Raw genomic sequence first — 18,039 nt, forward strand, 5'->3', positions numbered from 1 at the left:
CCCATGATTCAGAGAGAAGATGCCCTGGATCAGGGAGTCCTCCATTTTTCTGAGCAAATGCACATGTTCTATACAACTCTGGGCCGCTCCACAGTGGCTCCCTGAGACCTCCATAGGGCCCCTGTGAGGGACCCTGAGTGGGGACCTCTGTGGCCATGACAATTGGCCTCTGGGCCACCTTTTCCAATAACAGGATCTCTGAGTCTCCCTTGGGAAACCACCACCTCCACATTCAGGGTGGCGTCTGCCAGCCTGACCCAGCCTGGGCCATTGGAACACTCCCTCCCCTGGCCGCCATGCTTGGTTTTGGGGATGGGCACAGCCTGCCACAGGGCCACCACACTGCATCCACTCCGAGACACCATGAATTCTAAATGTACCATTGTCCTGATCACCTCTAAAACAGGAAAAAAATGCTGCCAATGACGATTGTAAGAGGCCATTGCCTCCCTCATAGCTGTTAGAACATGGAAAAAACAGCATCTAAGAAACTGTGAATGATGTTTAATATGGGGCTTGGAAAAGGGGAATTGTTGGGAGAAAGGAGTTCTCTTTCTACTGAGATCCTCAGGCCATTGAACCTCGGGGACAAGAAGACAGGGATATATTTTGCGAAGGGCTCACCCATTGCTTAAGGCGACAGGGGAAAGGAGACACTGAACGCCTGGATCCAGCCATTCCTGACACTGGATTTCATGAAGCAGTATTTTTTTTTGTTTGCCTGCAGGGCCTAAAGCAGTGACTAGCATCATTCCTAGAACAGGCTGGCCCCCTGGTAACTCCTCATTCTGCAGTAAACACTGGTGCCACTGCCCTCCTGAATGTCAATGTCTGTGGACAGGTGTGCGGGCAGAGAAGGCCAGAGCCCAGCTACCCAAGAACAGAGGCCCAGTGCCTCATGCAGTGGAGTCCTGAACTTCTGACCTCATGTGACAATTAGTAACAAAGGACAGGAGAAGTGGGGAGGAGAGGGAGAGAGGGAAGAAAGGACAGAATGAGGGAGGGAGGAAGACTTGTCCAGGGCTCATAGTCTAAGATGTGAAGAACCTGGCATCCAAAGTGTCGGCTGAGGGCAGGGATTCTGTCCTCCACATGCCACCTTCTGCCAGTGCCTGCCCCCCCCCCCGCAGTGCCAGCAGGAGGCCAGCCTTCACACACCACACTCACTCTTGAAATGAGCAGCTAACCTTGGCACTGGTAAGCAAAGCTCCCTGAGTACTGGGGTCAGGCAGGTTCAAGGGCCTGGGAGAAGATGGCAACTCTTGGTTCAACAGCCTGGGAGTGGAACAGTCTGGGTAAACCAGTTGTTTGCCAAGGAAACCCTCAGGGACACAGGTCCCGGTGCTGTCAGCCGTCCTGGTGAAGCACCAAGAGGTCAACTGGCCACCGCCCTCCACAAGATGGGCCTGGAACTGTGCCAGAAAACAAGGAAGCACCTGGGGAAGAATGGGAGGTGACGGGCACAGGAGCCTCCGTGGAGGTTAAATCCGGGCTAAGCTGACCCTCAAAACAGTCACAGAGTATAGCCCATCGATTAAACAGGGATCCAAGACTGCATATTGACGTAAACAAAAGTGGGAGAGGAAAAACCCTCCTTGACACACAGTATCATGACTGCGGTATTTCTGCCAAAATGCGTAACCTAAACTGCATCTTGAGGAAAATGAGATAAACCTAAACTGAAGAGATTCCACCAAATAACTGGCCAGACTTCCCAAAAGGCCTGAATGAACCCATGAAGGAGCCCATGCCACAATTCAAAGTCAGAAAAGAGAAGACAGAGGGACTGAGGACTGATGAAAACCGAAGCCAATCAGCCACTGAGCACCACAGGGACAGCGACCGAGCACCACAGGGACAGCGACCGGGCACCACAGGGACAATGACCGAGCACCACAGGGACAGCGACCGAGCACCAGAGGGACAGCAACCAAGCACCAGAGGGACAGCGACCGAGCACCACAGGACAACGACTGAGCACCACAGGGACAGCGACCGAGCACCACAGGGACAGCGACCGAGCGCCACAGGGAGCCGGGCCAGAGAGCGGAAAGAATGAGGCGCCCCTTGCCGTGTTTTCAAACTTCCTTCTTCTATAAAGGACAGTTCTGAGACAATCAATAAAACTGGAAGAGACTTTGTGGATTTAACGGTAATACTGTACCAATGCTAACTTCCTGAATTTGATGGGTAAACCGTGGGCGATGTAGCAGAAAGTCTTGCTTTTAGGAAATGTGCATGGGAGGATTCAGGAATAACAGGGCATGCTGGCTGTGACTTACTCTCAAACAGGTGGGTGGGTGGGTGAGAGAGATCAGGCAGATGCAATCAGATATAAGCAAGCAGGGAACCTGGCCGGAGGGTTCCCAGAGCTCTATGTACTATTCCTGTCACTTTTCTGTAATCTGGAGTTATTTCAAAATACGGAATGTAAGAACTACATAAACATTTAAATAAAATGTTCAAGTTAGGAGCTTTCATCCAGACACACCTCTCTCCCCACCGGATCACCTGTGTGTAGCGGGGCCCAGGCTGAGGACAACACCCAACCACCCTGCTTTCTCGGGGCCCCCAGGCCTAGGTTAATTCCGGGCACGGGTGCCTTCCAGAAGGGCCTCTGCAAGCTCCCGTCGCTGCCTCCAGCCTTGGGTTTGCAGAAATCAGATGACTGGAGCTTGTTTATAAGAAAAAGCACCAAGTACTCTGCTTTATTGCCATCAGATGGAACATTTGTCTCCCACACAGTCCACACAACGGTAGCACAACACAGTAAAGGCACAATGAGGCATATTAAAACATAGCCAGTTCCAACAGCGTGGATATTTCCTGTCATGGAAAAGAAGTATCCTGCCCAGATTCACATTAACATACATGGTACATTAACATCAATCTCTATCACACACCAGGCCACAGTACGTGTTTGCACACAGGGTCACATTCTCCAACAAATTTATCCTAATAACAGTATTCAGAAGGCACCCTATGGGACACAGGTGACAGTGAAGTTACGACACTAGGCGGCCCCATCTTTTACATCCAAGAACTTCCTTGGGGCCACACCCCAAACAGCTGAGCTACAGATGCATGTCTGCAAAGCAGGTCAGAAGCCCTCCCCCCAAAACCCCAAGACACTAACCCTTGGCATGAACAACACCTATCAGAAATGAGAGCTGGAAAGGGTGCAGAGGAGCAGTGCGTCTACCTAGGTAATAATACCATGTCTAGGTAATTCTTCATATGCAGTCTGAAGATAAAAAACAGTTTCTTCTGCACCTCTTCCCCAAAAACTGGTGCACTCCAGCCATCTGAGGGGGCTCGCCTCAGTCCCCAGAACTGAGGTTACAAAGGGAGAATTTTTAATGACTCTTATGCCTGTGGCTCTAGAGTTCCCCGAACATCTCAGGCAAACAGCAATGAACGGCAGCCAGCAGCACGTGGCCAAGTGTGTGCAGCTGTCCACAAGGACTCAGCAAAGCAGAACAGACTGGAACAGTTAAGAGCTGGCCACACACACGTCCCCACAACGCTGGCTGCTACCGTTCATTCCTTGTTGCATAAAACATTGTTTTCAAAGCCAGCCCTCCTACTCAGTCATCATTTAAACACTAGACTGTCCAATGTTATGAATGTTTTAACAGGTCTCAAGCAACAGCTGATAAGGCATTCATCTCTTACAGATACGACAGTTCCATGGAAAACCTTGAGACAGGCCTCTCTGCCCACCGCCGTGTATGAAGATAAAAAACGCAGTTGCTCCTGCACCTCCTCCCTCAAGAGTGGTGAGCTCCAGTGACCCAAGGTGGCTCGCCTCAGGAGAGTGGACGCTTCCTCACCAAGGGACCAGCCTCAGCGGCCCATTAGGAGCCCAACGAAATGATTCTGACCCATGGTCCCTTCGGACAGCAGGTGCCTAGATCGGTGATCGGGGAGTGGTCAAGTGCACCTGAGCCACCTTCGCCTGGAGGTGACGCTCCAGTCAGCAGCACCAGCCTCCTGACACCACCATGTCACCTCCACTCCATCAACGTTTAGGCAAGCCACAACAGGGCCCCACGCAGCATCGTTTCATCCCCACAAGGAACACAAGGACAGGACAGGAGTCCCACATGGACCCCTGGTCTCCGCAGGTAGCCAGCTAGGTCTTGCTTCACCGCAGGAGCGTGGCAGCGGGGCCGTGGCCACCCTGGAACTTGAGGCTCTGCAGGTTGATGTAGGCCCCGTGCCTGAGCAGGGTCTCCACCGTCTGTGCGTGCCGGCCCTGGGCGGCCAGGTGCAGTGCACTGAGCCCCTGCTCGTCGAACAGGTCGATGACGTCGGCGCTGACCAACTCCTCCACCACCTCTGAGTGCCCATGGGCGGCAGCCAGGTGCAGCGCCGTCTGGTTCAGGGGTCCCCGGGCCAGCACATTGGCCTTCTCCTCAACGAGGAGCTTGACGGTGGCCAGGTGTCCGTTGCGGGCAGCCAGGTGCAGGGCAGTGTAGCCGTCCGAGGTCACAGCCTCCTTGCCGGCGCCCCGATGCAGGAGCAGCCTGGCGGTGCTGGTGTGCCCCGTCTCGGCGGCCACGTGCAGGGGCGTCTGTGCCAGCAGGCTGCAGACATTGACGTCAGAGCACAGGTCGATGAGGATGCGGGCCACGCGGTAGTGCCCGCGCTGTGCGGCCAGGTGCAGGGGCGTCCTCCCGTCCAGCGTCTGCGCGTTCACGCTCACCCCCGGCTGCTTGGCCAGCAGCTTGACGATAGGCAGGTGGCCCTGCCAGGCCGCGTAGTGCAGAGGCAGCCAGGCGTCCTTGCCCGGCAGGCTCACGTCCACGCCTCGGCGCAGCAGGATGCGCACGATGTTCTCCTGCCCATGCTGGCAGGCCACGTGCATGGGCGTCCGGCCCTCGAAGTCCACCTCGTTGACCGAGGCGTTCTTCTCCAGCAGCAGCCGCATGCTAGACTCGTCCCCGCTCTGGGCAGCAAAGTGGAGGGCCGTCCACTGGTCCTCGTCCTTGGCGTTGACGCTGATCTTCCGTGCCAGCAGGAGCTCCACAACGCCCCGCCCCCGCCTCTCCACGGCCGTGTGCAGCGGGGTGGAGCCCCTGCGGTTGGTCAGGTTGGGGTTGGCATTGTTGAGCAGCAGCCACTTGACGCACTCCTCCTGCCCGGCCTCCACCGCCAGGTGCAGCAGGCTGGCGCCGCCGTCCAGCACCAGGTCCACGTCCTGTGGCTGCAGGATCTTCATCAGCTTGCTGGTGTCCCCGGACACGATGGCATCCACAAGCTTCTTCTTCTGGATGTCTGTGGTGCCCAGATCTGCAGGGAGAGGAGAGGCAAGGGTCAGAGCGCGGCTGCACACCCAGGGACGCAGTGTCTCGGGGAACCTGGCTGTGGCCCTCAGTGGGAGGAGCGCCATAGCCTCCAGGCTGCTCACTGGTCACCTGACCATGTTTGAGCACTGTCTGTGCCTCCTTATTAAGGTTGGTCCCAGCGGGGAACCCCAGGGCAGGCCAGCAAATGTCTCCCAGGTGCTCGTTAGGAGGTTAACAGAACAAAACCGGCCGGCACTGTCCTGCAGGGTGGCGAGCCCCCTTGGTGCTTAGAGATGGTAGTGACCTCAGACATTCCTTCATTGAAGAAAGAAGAAAAAAGGGCACAGACTAAAAAGACCAGGCAGGAGCCCCCTCACCTGGAAGCCTTGGCACCTGCAATGGCCCAGGCCTAGCGGCCTGCAGCTGCTGCCCAGAGCTGGAAGGAACAGGTACAGCTCCTGCCCTACCTCAAAGTGGCACCTCTGGACCTAGGGAGGTCAAGAGGCACATTTTCTGACAATCCTGAAGGGTACGAGCCTCTCGTTTCAGGAGTACGTCAGTCCAGCACTCAGGATGAAAAGTTTTATTTACCACAAAAATCCTACTGTCGTGTCTGGAATTCCGAGTCCCTGAAGCGACTCTCCTCCACCCTCCTGTGAAGCACAGGGGATGTGGAAGGAAGTGGGGTCAAGGCGTTAAGAAAACGGACCCTCCTAGTCAGGCTCAGTGTTTCAACACCTGCGTCCTCTCTTGAGCTTGAAGACAGATGTCATTTCAGAGTACTAGACCCAAAGAGAATGTTCTAGAACATATTTATTTATTTTTTTTGAGATAGAGTTTCGCTCTTGTTACCCAGGCTGGAGTGCAATGGCACGATCTCGGCTCACCGCAACCTCCGCGTCCTGGATTCAAGCAATTCTCCTGCCTCAGCCTCCCGAGTAGCTGGGATTACAGGCACACACTACCATGCCCAGCTAATTTTTGTATTTTTAGTAGAGACGGGATTTCACCTTGTTGACCAGGATGGTCTCGATCTCTTGACCTTGTGATCCACCCGCCACAGCCTCCCAAAGTGCTGTGATTATAGGTGTGAGCCACCGCGCCCAGCTCTAGAACATATTTCTTCATGGGCGACGGGCTACCGTGAATGGAGAGCCCACAGATGCAAAAGGCCCGCCCAGGCCTTCTAAGGTTTTAACACCAAGCCACCCTCGCAAACTACCTGTGAGGGCAGAGCTCTTCTCACTTATTGAATCTTGCCTTTTTATGTTAACTTTGACGGCTTTTGTGTTTGGAAGGTGCTTTTTTCCCTCTCCTGGCCCCCGGGTGCTGGACCTGGTGCTCATTCTGGCCTCCTCTCTGCCAGATGCAGGGATCAGATGTGGTCCTGTCCTGGCACAGCAGTGTCTGAGCAGAGGGTGCAGGACTGCCATCCCCGAGGCAAGAAGCCCAGCAGGGAGTGGGGCTCGACTCCTCCCGGGCTCACTGGACTGGGTGGGGCTTTTCATCTGTAGCCTGAGGTCAGCCTCTGCCCATGGCATTGGCACGGGCAAGACGGCGGCATGAGCTGGTGATGTGGCCTGTTCCCCCTACATGCTAAGTGACACAGGACACAGCCAAACGCCCAACACCCAAAATTAATTAGTTAAGACAGAGAGAACACAAAGCAGCAATATTTCTGGGTCAGAAAACTGTCCCCTTGATTCTGTGTAGCTGCCCACTGAGTCCAGTCAACTGTCCCACTGAGCCCCGCATCTCTTGGGACACAAACCGCTAGTCGAAGGCTCCCGCTCAAAGGACAGCGACAGTGATCCTCTGGAAGAGAAGGCAGAGTCCACCGAGGACACCCCCGAGAGCCTCTTGCCACTGCCGGTCGATGGCAGCTTGGACTCAGAGGAGCTGCGGCTGAGCTCCTCCGGGCCCTCGACGGCCTGGGAAACTCCGGAGTCCAGCTGCGAGAGCAGCTCAGAGAGGCTGTGGTCATTATCGAAGGTGGGGGCGGAGGCCCGCTTGAGCCTCGAAGACACAGGCACCACCTGCGAAGACGCAGAAGGGGGGCAAGTGAAGTCCCCGAACGGCCCGCCTGTGTGACACAAACACCAAAGAGCCAGGCGGGCCATGGGAGCGAGGTGGGGGAGGAAAGGACCCTGGAAGCAATGCAGATGAAGGATCAGCCACCACATCCACGGATCAGCCACCACATCCACACAGCTAGGAGCTCAAAGACGGAGCTAGGAGGCTGGCGTGGCCCACTCAGCGCAGAGACATCTTAAGGAAAGATCAGCTTCATTAAAGAGCAAAGTCCAGCCTCAGGCAGCTCTGGATACCACCTGCTCAGGAGCACCGCACACCCAAACAAAGGTAGACGGTGTTGAGCTAGAGTGAGAAGCATGCATGGTGGGGCACAGCCTGCCCAGCCCAGGCCAGCGTTAGCAGGAAACCAGAGGACAGAGAGGAACTGGGCAGGACCCCCACACGTGGCCACAACTGCCACCTCCCCACGGAGCCACTGTGTGTGGACAAGGGACGGGGGAAGGGCCCAGCCACAGGGGCAAGAGCTGATCCAATCCAACATACACCAATGGGACCTTTTAAAAGGGTCTCACTTCAGGGACTGGAGGGCAACAGGTTTCTGGCAAGTGAGTGGAATCTGACAGGATTTCACGCCCCTTCCCTTAGGCACACCTGTTTGCTCCAGGTCCCCGCCCTTCGGAGGACGGCTCGATGTCCTTCACTGTTGCTGGGTGTTCTGAGCAACCTCCACATGTAGGCTGCCTTCCCTCCCTTATCAGGGCCCAAGTCTGCCTCTTTATCAGCAGCCACCTTTGCTCCCAGACTCACGGGCACATGTACACCTTTACGTTTAGAGAGTGGGCGCACCCTGCGTGTTTCCCGATCTCCTGAGCTCACACCAGCAGCCTGGGAGCAATTGCCCAACACCAGATAACGTGTTATGAAGCTCATTCATCAGGCCCTGCCTCGCAGGTCTGCTCCAGTCTCATTAGCTGAAAGGCTATTGAGCCAGCCTTGGCACTTGGAAATTCTCATCGCATCTGAAATCACCTTGGTGGCACTCATCAGAGTACAGACCACTTATGAGCAGCTACAAAGGGACTGGATCACCAAAGACACCCACACACCAGCTCTCCCTCCCCAGCTGGGGCTGGGCCTCCTGATCCCATGGTTCCACACACATCACATGAGTGGCTATTTGGTGTCAGGGAAGCCCTTATGCCACTCACGCAAAATCACACAGGAGGTGGGGCCGGGAGGCAGCGGGGCAGGGGACCTGAGCCCCCATAGGACCTACGCTTCTAACGGAGTTGGGTGCGGGATGGGCTCAGAAGAGAGGCAGAGGGGTCCGGGCGGCAGAGGGTCTGCACAGAGGAGAGGTGGTTTGGAAACCCCTCCCTGGAAACCGAGGAGACAAAAGACCCCTGTGGGAAGGGCCCATTACCTCACTCCTGGGCTCCAGGGGGCTTTTCACGTCCAGGTCATGAGCAGTTTCTTTCACTTCACCATCAGGCTTTTCACACAGGTCCTCGGTTTCAGAAGTAATTTCTTTTGGGGAGAAAAGGGGACATGTTACTCAGATGACAGCTTCTGCATACACACGTTCTATTTAAACACTGGGCCTCCAGGTGCTGGGGATTTCTCACACGCCTCAGCCCAGGCTGAGCTCGCCAGGCAAGCCCAGGAGCCCCCCATGGGCGATTTGCCGGCCAAACCCAGCCCCCATCAGTAATCATTTGCAGGCCTCACCAGACTCAAAGCAGAAGTCTTTCCGGGGGAGCCCCACCTGCCAGATGCAGGGAGCAGAGCGGCCAGCACCTGGCGGGTAAGCTCCCCATGCACGTATTTTCTGCCATAAGCTTTAAATGCAAACCTATCCCAGGGACACATCTTTCCCAGGAAGTCAATTCCCCAAGAGAAGGGCAACCCCTCCAGCCACCGGCCAGGTGAGGCTGCGAGAAGAACATGGTTGCACCTGAACCTCAGGCTCCCAAACAGACTCCTCTGGGCAGCAAGCCCAGCCCTGGCTGGGAGCAGGGGGCAGATGGTTGGAGGTGACTCAGTTGCAGCCGCTGTAGCCCAGCCACAGGTACCAGAGGCCACGGGCAGGTGCCGGGACAACCTATCTGTGCAGGGCTCATTTCAGCCCACCTGTTACACGCCCGGTTCCTCACCCAGGCCTGGTCCCTGCCCCTGCCCTGGCCGTCACCTCTGTCTCCTGTGACACCTGCAGAGCGTGCCAGGGAAACCCCGGGGTGCTCACCTTGGAAGGTGGGCCGGACTCGCGGGTCCCCCTGCCAGCACCGCTGCATGAGGCGTATCAGGTGGCTGCAGGCGCGCGGCCGGGCTCTGCACACAGGCGGCAGCTCGGGGCGGTGGCCCTTCACCACCTTCACCATGATGTGCAGGATGTTCTTCTCATCTGCCAAGGGAAGAGCGACAGTCAGGGGCTCTGCGGGGCTGCGCGGCAGCATCTCACCCTCAAGAGGAAACAACACACTCGCCGGGGGCCACAATGGGGCCGTCCCCACACCATCCCAGGGAGCTGGCGTCCCTCCAGCTTCACAGCCAGAGCTTCCTGTGACCCTCATCCTCACAGGGCACGGTGCTCTCCCTGTGACCCTCATCCTCACAGGGCACGGTGCTCTCCCTGTGACCCTCGTCCTCACAGGGCACGGTGCTCTCCCTGTGACCCTCGTCCTCACGGGGCACGGTGCTCTCCCTGTGACCCTCGTCCTCACGGGGCACGGTGCTCTCCCTGTGACCCTCATCCTCACGGGGCACGGTGCTCTCCCTGTGACCCTCATCCTCACGGGGCACGGTGCTCTCCCTGTGACCCTCGTCCTCACGGGGCACGGTGCTCTCCCTGTGACCCTCGTCCTCACGGGGCACGGTGCTCTCCCTGTGACCCTCGTCCTCACGGGGCACGGTGCTCTCCCTGTGACCCTCATCCTCACGGGGCACGGTGCTCTCCCTGTGACCCTCGTCCTCACGGGGCACGGTGCTCTCCCTGTGACCCTCGTCCTCACGGGGCACGGTGCTCTCCCTGTGACCCTCGTCCTCACGGGGCACGGTGCTCTCCCTATGACCCTCGTCCTCACGGGGCACGGTGCTCTCCCTATGACCCTCGTCCTCACGGGGCACGGTGCTCTCCCTGTGACTCTTGTTCTCACGGGGCACAGTGCTCTCCCTGTGACCCTCGTCCTCACGGGGCACGGTGCTCTCCCTGTAACCCTCGTCCTCACGGGGCACGGTGCTCTCCCCGTGACCCTCGTCCTCACAGGGCACAGTGCTCTCTTGTCCTGGTTGTGAAATCCACCTCCTTCCCTGGGTTCTGAGCTACCAGATGGAGCCAATGTGTTTGGCCACTGAGCAGATCTTTCTGGGCATCCCACCCAAGGGAAGATGAGGTTCAAGAGAGAACAGTATCTTATGAGGCTCTTCCGTCAACGGCCCACACCAGAAAGGGAATGAGGCTCATGCACCATGGAGGAACCGTGGCGCCCTGCACCCGTGGGACCCAACTCTGTCTACAGTCCGAAGAAGGCTTCCTCAGTTTCAACTCCAGTCCCAGCTTAGGCCCCCAGCTGGCCTCCCGTGCAGATGCACCAGGGTTAAGGTGTGGGAGGGGTCTTTCCCTTCAATTCACAATGTGGGGCCCCACCTGTCCTTTCCAACCTCCTTCATAAGCATGCCTGGGCCCCAGGATATTATCATTATTATTGCCACGACGTCTACCCTGACTGGGAAGGGCCCAGGGTGGCCTTCAGTGGGTCAAATTCTTTTTTCTGCTCAGCCTGGAATCCTCAAGGTGGACTTCAAGCTTCTCGTTCCCGACAGCCCTCTCCCCGCTCCGGATCCAAACACGCCGCCCACAGAATGGCAGCTCTTTGGAGAGACCAAGTGCCTCAGCAGGGGCAGAAAATCAGCCGAGAATCACCCACAGCTGCCAGGATTCCACACGGCGTTTTGCTCCACTTTCCCAGTAAATCTTGTGCAATAAATGTCTTAAGTATTTGACAGGTTATTTCCATGATTATTCAGACTTCCAAAGCGAACCAATCCTCTAAATAAAATGAAAGCGAACTGAAGGAAACACCTGGGAAACTGCCTGCTGCCCAACGCAGACCGGAGAAGCTGGGGAGAGGCCTTCTTCTCCTGCACCTTGGACCCCTCCTAGCTATTTACCCATTTATACTTGAGATTGCAACTTTTTGAATTTGAAAAGTCAGACCTCGGCGATGACCTTGAGCAGATTATTAACTCCCAAATGCTTGGCATTCCAATAATGGAACACTAGGCGTATTCGGCAATAAAGCACACGGGCTTGAGCCTTGACCTGTCCCCTGTGCCTGGCTTCGGGTGTCACATGTATCAGACCCCCTGATACCACCTGGCACACCGCCACATTTCACAGGCATTCGGACCATAGGCCACTGTTTGGGAGCATGCACGGAATGCAAGAAAGGTGCCGGGCGGTCAGACGGCACAGATGGACACCTGCCGGCAGAGGCCTGGAGGAGCATGTCCACGCTTTCAATTAGCATTCCTTTAAAGCTCCCAGGAGAGCCAGGTGTGGTGGCTCATGCCTATAATCCCAACACTTTGGGAGGCTGAGGTGGGCGGATCACCTGAGGTCAGGAGTTTGAGACCAGACTGCCCAACATGGCGAAATCCTGTCTCTACTAAAAATACAAAAATTAGTCAAGCATAGTGGCAGATGCCTGTAATCCCAGCTACTCGGGAGGCTGAGGCAGGGAGAATCGCTTGAACATGGGAGGCAGAGGTTGCAGTGAGCTGAGATCGTGCCACTGTACTCCAGCCTGGGCAACAGAGCGAGACTCTGTCTCAAAAAAAATTAAAAAGCTGCCGAGCTACTTGATCTCGCGATGCTGGGAAGATCTCTTCTGACCCAGCACCTTCCCCACACATCGGCTCCTAGTCTGAGCCCCAACTAGCAAGGAGCTAGGCCTTGACTCTCACCTTTATTTTTAGACATTTTAGGTCACACCAAAAAATGCCATGAGTAGCCTGGAAATGTTTTTAGAGAAAAGGGAAACCTCTCTAACAAAGCTAAAAACACACTTTTTTTGAGACAGAGTTTCGCTCTTGTTACCCAGGCTGGAGTGCAATGGTGCGATCTCGGCTCACTGCAACCTCCGCCTCCTGGGTTCAAGCAATTCTCCTGCCTCAGCCTCCTGAGTAGCTGGGATTACAGGCACGCGCCACCATGCCCAGCTAATTTTTTTTTTTGTATTTTTAGTAGAGACCGGGTTTCACCATATAGACCAGGATGGTCTCGATCTCTTGACCTCGTGATCCACCTGCCTCGGCCTCCCAAAGTGCTGGGATTACAGGCTTGAGCCACCGCGCCCGGCCAAAACACACTTATTTTCATGATAAATAAGATATGGTAACTTTGAAGGCAGTGTTCAGAGCAGTGGCTGCCTGGCAGAGAAAGAAAATACCACCACTCTCTAGCTGGGCAGCGGGGCATGCCCACGTGCAAATCCACAGCACTGGGCAGCTCTGGGGGTTGGTTTCATAAGCTCGTGGGTACACAGAATGCTCCCGAACTTCATGCTTAACACAGTGACATGCTAAGCTTTGTTATGTATATTTTACCACATTTTTTTAAAAAGTGAAGAAACAAAAAGAATAGATGGAAATACCAGCACAGGCAAAGCCCTGGAGACAGAGAGCAGACGGGTGGTTGCTGGGGCTTGAGCAGGAGGAACGGAGAGGGACCGTGGAATGGGCATATGAGAATGTTCTGGAACTAGACAGTGGTGACGCTTGTTCAACAGTGCCAATGTACTTCATGTCACTGAATTACAGACGTTCAATGGCTGACGTGACCAATTTATGTTATATACGTTTTACTACCCGAGAAAATCTAGCTGGCACCTAAAAAATTCCGTTGAAGAGGCCTGTGCACTTTCCTGCGTGCAAATTATACCACAGAGCAGCACCTGTGGGAGCGGGGGTCACAGAGAAAGGGCAACAAGACGGCCCCCCATTATTCCAGGAAAGACAAGCACACTACACCTCCAAGACGGTCCACTCACCTGCAAACGGCTTCTTCTGCGTGAGCACGCTCCAGATGACGATGGCGAAGCTGCAGGAGAAACCAGGCGCGTTAGCGTCTGACGGCCAGAGACTCGAAGTCCAAAGCTCTCACCCCTAGCAACAGGCGTGAAGAAACCTGCTCTGAAGCCTTCCAAAGACAGAGCCACAACACTGAGAGAGTTCTCCTGTCTTACAAAGAGGAAACTCTCTACAGTGAAGCCCAGCAAGCTGACGGCTCAGATGTCAGACAGACTCAAGTAACTCCACCTAGGGGCTGCAGGTCTTCAGGCAGCAGGAGGGACTCCCAAAGGGGGTGCCGCCCTAGGCGGGGAGTGACGACCTCCTGGGGACAGCACCTGTGTGCCTATCATCGCCTTTTGAGCGGCAGGCACAGAGCACCTGCACAGGCATTTACTGAAGAAATGGATGAGTAGGGGAATGAATGAATGGGTTACTCCCATGCCCCCCCAACAATGATTTCATTCTCTGAAAACACAGATTCCAATTCCTAACAGGCTCGCTGGGATTTCATTATCAGAAGGTTGGTAAAGCGCACAGAACACGTGAGGCAATCCGGGTGAATGCCTGGAAGCTTTCTTAGGGGGCTGTTTAGAAATACACAGATGTGTCAGGGATATGTTTATCTACATAACTCTGGATACACCAAAAAAGTACCCAACCTGATAAAAAACAAACACAAAAAAACAAGCCCAAAAACTGAGACGCCACAGGGCAGAGCTGGTGAGAGTGGCTGTTTACAGAGATACCCAATTCACCTTCGAAAACTGGTTCAAGTTGCAGGTTCAAAAGTTCAAACTCCAAAATAAATGGAGAGGCTCTTACTCTCCCCAAACTCTACAAGCTGTGACTAGTCTCCAAAGTGACACTTCAGGCAACTCTCAGCTTAAAGCCCCAGCTAAGCACATGCACAATGGCTACGGTCAAACCAGTTGGCCTGGGCTGCAGGGGTGGCCATGACAAAGGCAGAGCTCAAATGCTGGGTCAGTCCTGCAGAGCTGAGGGTGAGAGCTGCAGTGGGAGGCTTAGTGCTCAAATGCTGGGTCAGACCCAAGAGCTGAGGGTGAGGGCCACAGTGGGAGGCTTAGTGCTCAAATGCTGGGTCAGTCCCGCAGAGCTGAGGGTGAGAGCTGCAGTGGGAGGCTTAGTACTCAAATGCTGGGGGTGAGGGCCGCAGTGGGAGACTTAGTGCTCAAATGCTGGGGGTGAGGGCCACAGTGGGAGACTTAGTACTCAAATGCTGGGGGTGAGGGCTGCAGTGGGAGACTTAGTACTCAAATGCTGGGGGTGAGGGCTGCAGTGGGAGGCTTAGTACTCAAATGCTGGGGGTGAGGGCTGCAGTGGGAGGCTTAGTACTCAAATGCTGGGGGTGAGGGCTGCAGTGGGAGGCTTAGTACTCAAATGCTGGGGGTGAGAGCTACAGTGGGAGGCTTAGTACTCAAATGCTGGGGGTGAGGGCTGCAGTGGGAGACTTAGTACTCAAATGCTGGGGGTGAGGGCCACAGTAGGAGGCTTAGTACTCAAATGCTGGGTCACACTCGCAGAGCTGAGGGTGAGAGCTGCAGTGGGAGACTTAGTACTCAAATGCTGGGGGTGAGGGCCACAGTAGGAGGCTTAGTGCTCAAATGCTGGGTCAGACCCGCAGAGCTGAGGGTGACAGCCAGAGTGGGAGGCTTAGTGCCTGCTCACATGCTCCCGCCCTCTTTTCTTCTCCAAAGTCTGTGTGATTAAGATCTTTACAGTTTGAAAAAGGAAGGCACCAGGTGACCTGGGTATTGATATCTGACCAACAAAGGTAATTGCATGAAGATGAGCTGTTCACCTCACAAAATCAGAGTGAATTTCAGAAAGTCCAAACACACATGCACACAGACACCCAGACCACTGAAAGCAGCAGGTCCTTCCAGCAGACAAGCCATAAGACCCACAGGTCACAAAAACGCCAAGGCTCCAGCAGGGCAGGGCTCTCAGTGTGGCTCTGCCGTGCGCCTGGGACCACTCCTCCTCCTCGGCCAGCAACACTCACAGCAAGGAAATCCCCAGACTCTTCCAACACCACCCCTGTCATTTTTTTTTTTTTTTAAGACAGAGTCTTGCTCTGTTGCCCAGGCTAGAATCCAGTGATGCGATCATGGCTCACTGCAGTCTCCACCTCCTGGGCTCAAGCAATCCTCCCACCTCAGCCTCCCACAGTGCTGGGATTATAGGCTTGAGCCGCTGCACCTGGCCTGAACCCCACTTCTGACTGGCAATAAGAGGCCTTTCTGACAGCTGCAGCTCAGGGCATGAAGCTTCAAGGTTCAGAGCCTCTGGCCTCTGTGGGGGGTGGGGGGTGGCATGTCACATACCTGTATACGTCATGCTTGGTGTCGAAGAGCCGGCTCTTCTCCCTGATGCGCTCTGGAGGGAGGTAGGCGATGGTGCCGAACAGGCCGTCCATGCTGAGGTCGTGTGAGTGGGACAACCCGTTGCACTTGGCCAGCCCAAAATCAGAGATCTGCAACACAGCCATGGAGCGGGGCTCGTTAGCCCCCAGCGTGATGCTTTGATGCATTATCAAAAGCTCCCTTTGGCAATCCCAGAGGGTGGGTGGGAGCTTTCCAGGAGCGCCGAGAGCCCACCCCGTGCCTCTCCAGGCAGCCCTGCGCCAGGCATGGAGGGGCAGATTCTGGGGCAGAAGCAAGCCTGGAGGCTTTGGTTAAAGGATCAGGCTGTAAGGAAGGAATCCTCTGGAACAGAACTCGGAAGAATTCGAATCCACCTTCTATAAGGCATCGTGTTTGCCACTGTGGTGACGGCCAGTTGGCATAAAGGGGAACAGGCACGCCTTAGAGGGTTCAGGCAGACAGCAGCGCATGTGAAGATCAGGTCTGCTCCTAGAGAAGCCGGGGAGCCGGTTGTGAAACCTGCCAGCTGGGAAGGCTGGCGGGCAAGTGGCTGCAAGTCCTTTAAAGGGAAACACACCTTCAGAAGCCCTTTAAACTTGAAAGCAAACAAAACTCACGCCTGGCAGCCCCATCCATCTAGGGTGTTTTGTGAGCAGCAGACACTGGCTGGCTGCTTCAAACACATGCATTCAAGTGAAGGTCTGCTAGCCCAGGCCCCGGGGAGCACCGGCCACCAGCTCCTCCAGGAACGCCCTCGGCATCTGCACTCGGGGGAGGCAGGCCTCAGGTCTCCTTCCAGCAAAGGTGCCCTTGGAGCTCACTAGATGCCCCTTCCCCAGGCTGACCTCTCTGTGGGGGATGGGAGCGTCCCCTTCCCTCTCCAGTGTAACTCAGACCGGTTTGAAGCTGCTGAAGACAGTGTGTGGGAGAAGCCACAGCTCATTAGCATTAATGGGACTCCGGATCCAGGGGGAGCACCGCTCTCAACTCTCCTTTAAGGCATACGGATTTTTTGTAAAAACCTTTTCATTAACTCCTGGGCTCCTCTCAGACACACCCATGGAGTGACAGGAAATGAGGCTGAGTCAGGCCTTCATTCTGGGCTGGCTGTGCCCAAGCGGTGAGCCAATGGGGCTGCTGTCATCAGCACAGCAGGGAGACTATGACTGGGCTTCCAAGATCCTGAGCACACCCACATGGAGTGGGGGGAGGCCTGCGGGAAAGGCCTGCGAGAAGAGACTGCAGGGAGTGGGGGAGGCCTGCAGGGGAGGCCTTCGAGAAGAGACCGCAGGGACTGGGGAGAGGCCTGCAGGGGAGGCCTTCGAGAAGAGACCGCAGGGACTGGGGAGAGGCCTGCAGGGGAGGCCTTCGAGAAGAGACCGCAGGGACTGGGGAGAGGCCTGCAGGGGAGGCCTTCGAGAAGAGACCACAGGGAGTGGGGGGAGGCCTGCAGGGGAGGCCTTCAAGAAGAGACTGCAGGGAGTGGGGGAGGCCTGAGAGAAGAGACCGGAGGGAGTGGGGGGAGGCCTGTGGGGGAGACCTGCAAGAAGAGACTGGCCTCCTCTGCAGCCAGCAGCACCAGGACAAGGCCCCGACTCCCAGCGTCTCTCATTTCCTCTCACTTCTGTTGGTCCCAGGGCCTTCAGGCCTGCACCGCCCTCAAGAGCCACACTCCTTCACCCCAGGGAAAGCACCAGCTCCCCAGAACACCACCATCACCTGATCCTGTAAACCTGGATGGCAGCCAGACACTGGGACACAATCATGTGTCCTAACTCTCAAAATAAGCTCAAGAGCGCAGGAAGCTTCAGTTCAACCGTCATCAGCGACTTCAGAGGTTTCAAATTCAGAAATGAGTTGAACAATGAGAACACAAGGACACAGGGAGGGGAACATCACACACGGGCCCTGCTGAGATGTGCGGGGGAGGGCAGGGAGAGCGTCAGGACAAACACCTAATGCATGCAGGGCTTAAAACCTAGACGATGACCGAGAGGGCTGATGGGCACAGCAACCCACCGTGGCACACGCACACCTGTGTGACAAACCTGCACATTCTGCACACGTACCTGAAACTAAGAGTAAAGAAAGCATCACACGCTTTCCAGGCAATTCCTTCTCCCCTTGTATGGTTGACTGCAGGAGAAAAGTATCTCCCTCCCACCGTCAGCTAAGGATCAGACTCGCTGTTCTAATCTTGCCTGTACAAGTTAGAGTTCTGTGGGCCTGGACGATTAGCCTCTCTGTGCCTGTTTCCTTTT

At 55.7% G+C, this 18,039-nt stretch overlaps 1 protein-coding gene across 2 annotated transcripts in view; it reads right to left on the reverse strand.

Annotated features, from left to right (window-relative positions):
- Window positions 1-2,678: 2,678 nt before the first annotated feature.
- RIPK4 (receptor interacting serine/threonine kinase 4) overlaps window positions 2,679-18,039 on the reverse strand; it is a 28,995-nt gene continuing 13,634 nt past the window's right edge. For both annotated transcript variants that reach the window (XM_078358607.1, XM_003735402.6), the window contains 6 exons: window positions 15,740-15,888; window positions 13,373-13,422; window positions 9,568-9,726; window positions 8,749-8,852; window positions 7,063-7,327; window positions 2,679-5,295 (listed from right to left, as the gene is read on the reverse strand). In XM_078358607.1, the coding sequence (XP_078214733.1) occupies window positions 4,148-5,295; window positions 7,063-7,327; window positions 8,749-8,852; window positions 9,568-9,726; window positions 13,373-13,422; window positions 15,740-15,831 (1,818 nt within the window). In that variant the 5' untranslated portion in view covers window positions 15,832-15,888 and the 3' untranslated portion in view covers window positions 2,679-4,147. The remainder of the gene's footprint in view (window positions 5,296-7,062; window positions 7,328-8,748; window positions 8,853-9,567; window positions 9,727-13,372; window positions 13,423-15,739; window positions 15,889-18,039) is intronic.

Source organism: Callithrix jacchus, chromosome 21 (genome assembly GCF_049354715.1).
Source record: "Callithrix jacchus isolate 240 chromosome 21, calJac240_pri, whole genome shotgun sequence".
NCBI classification, from domain to species: domain Eukaryota; kingdom Metazoa; phylum Chordata; class Mammalia; order Primates; family Cebidae; genus Callithrix; species Callithrix jacchus.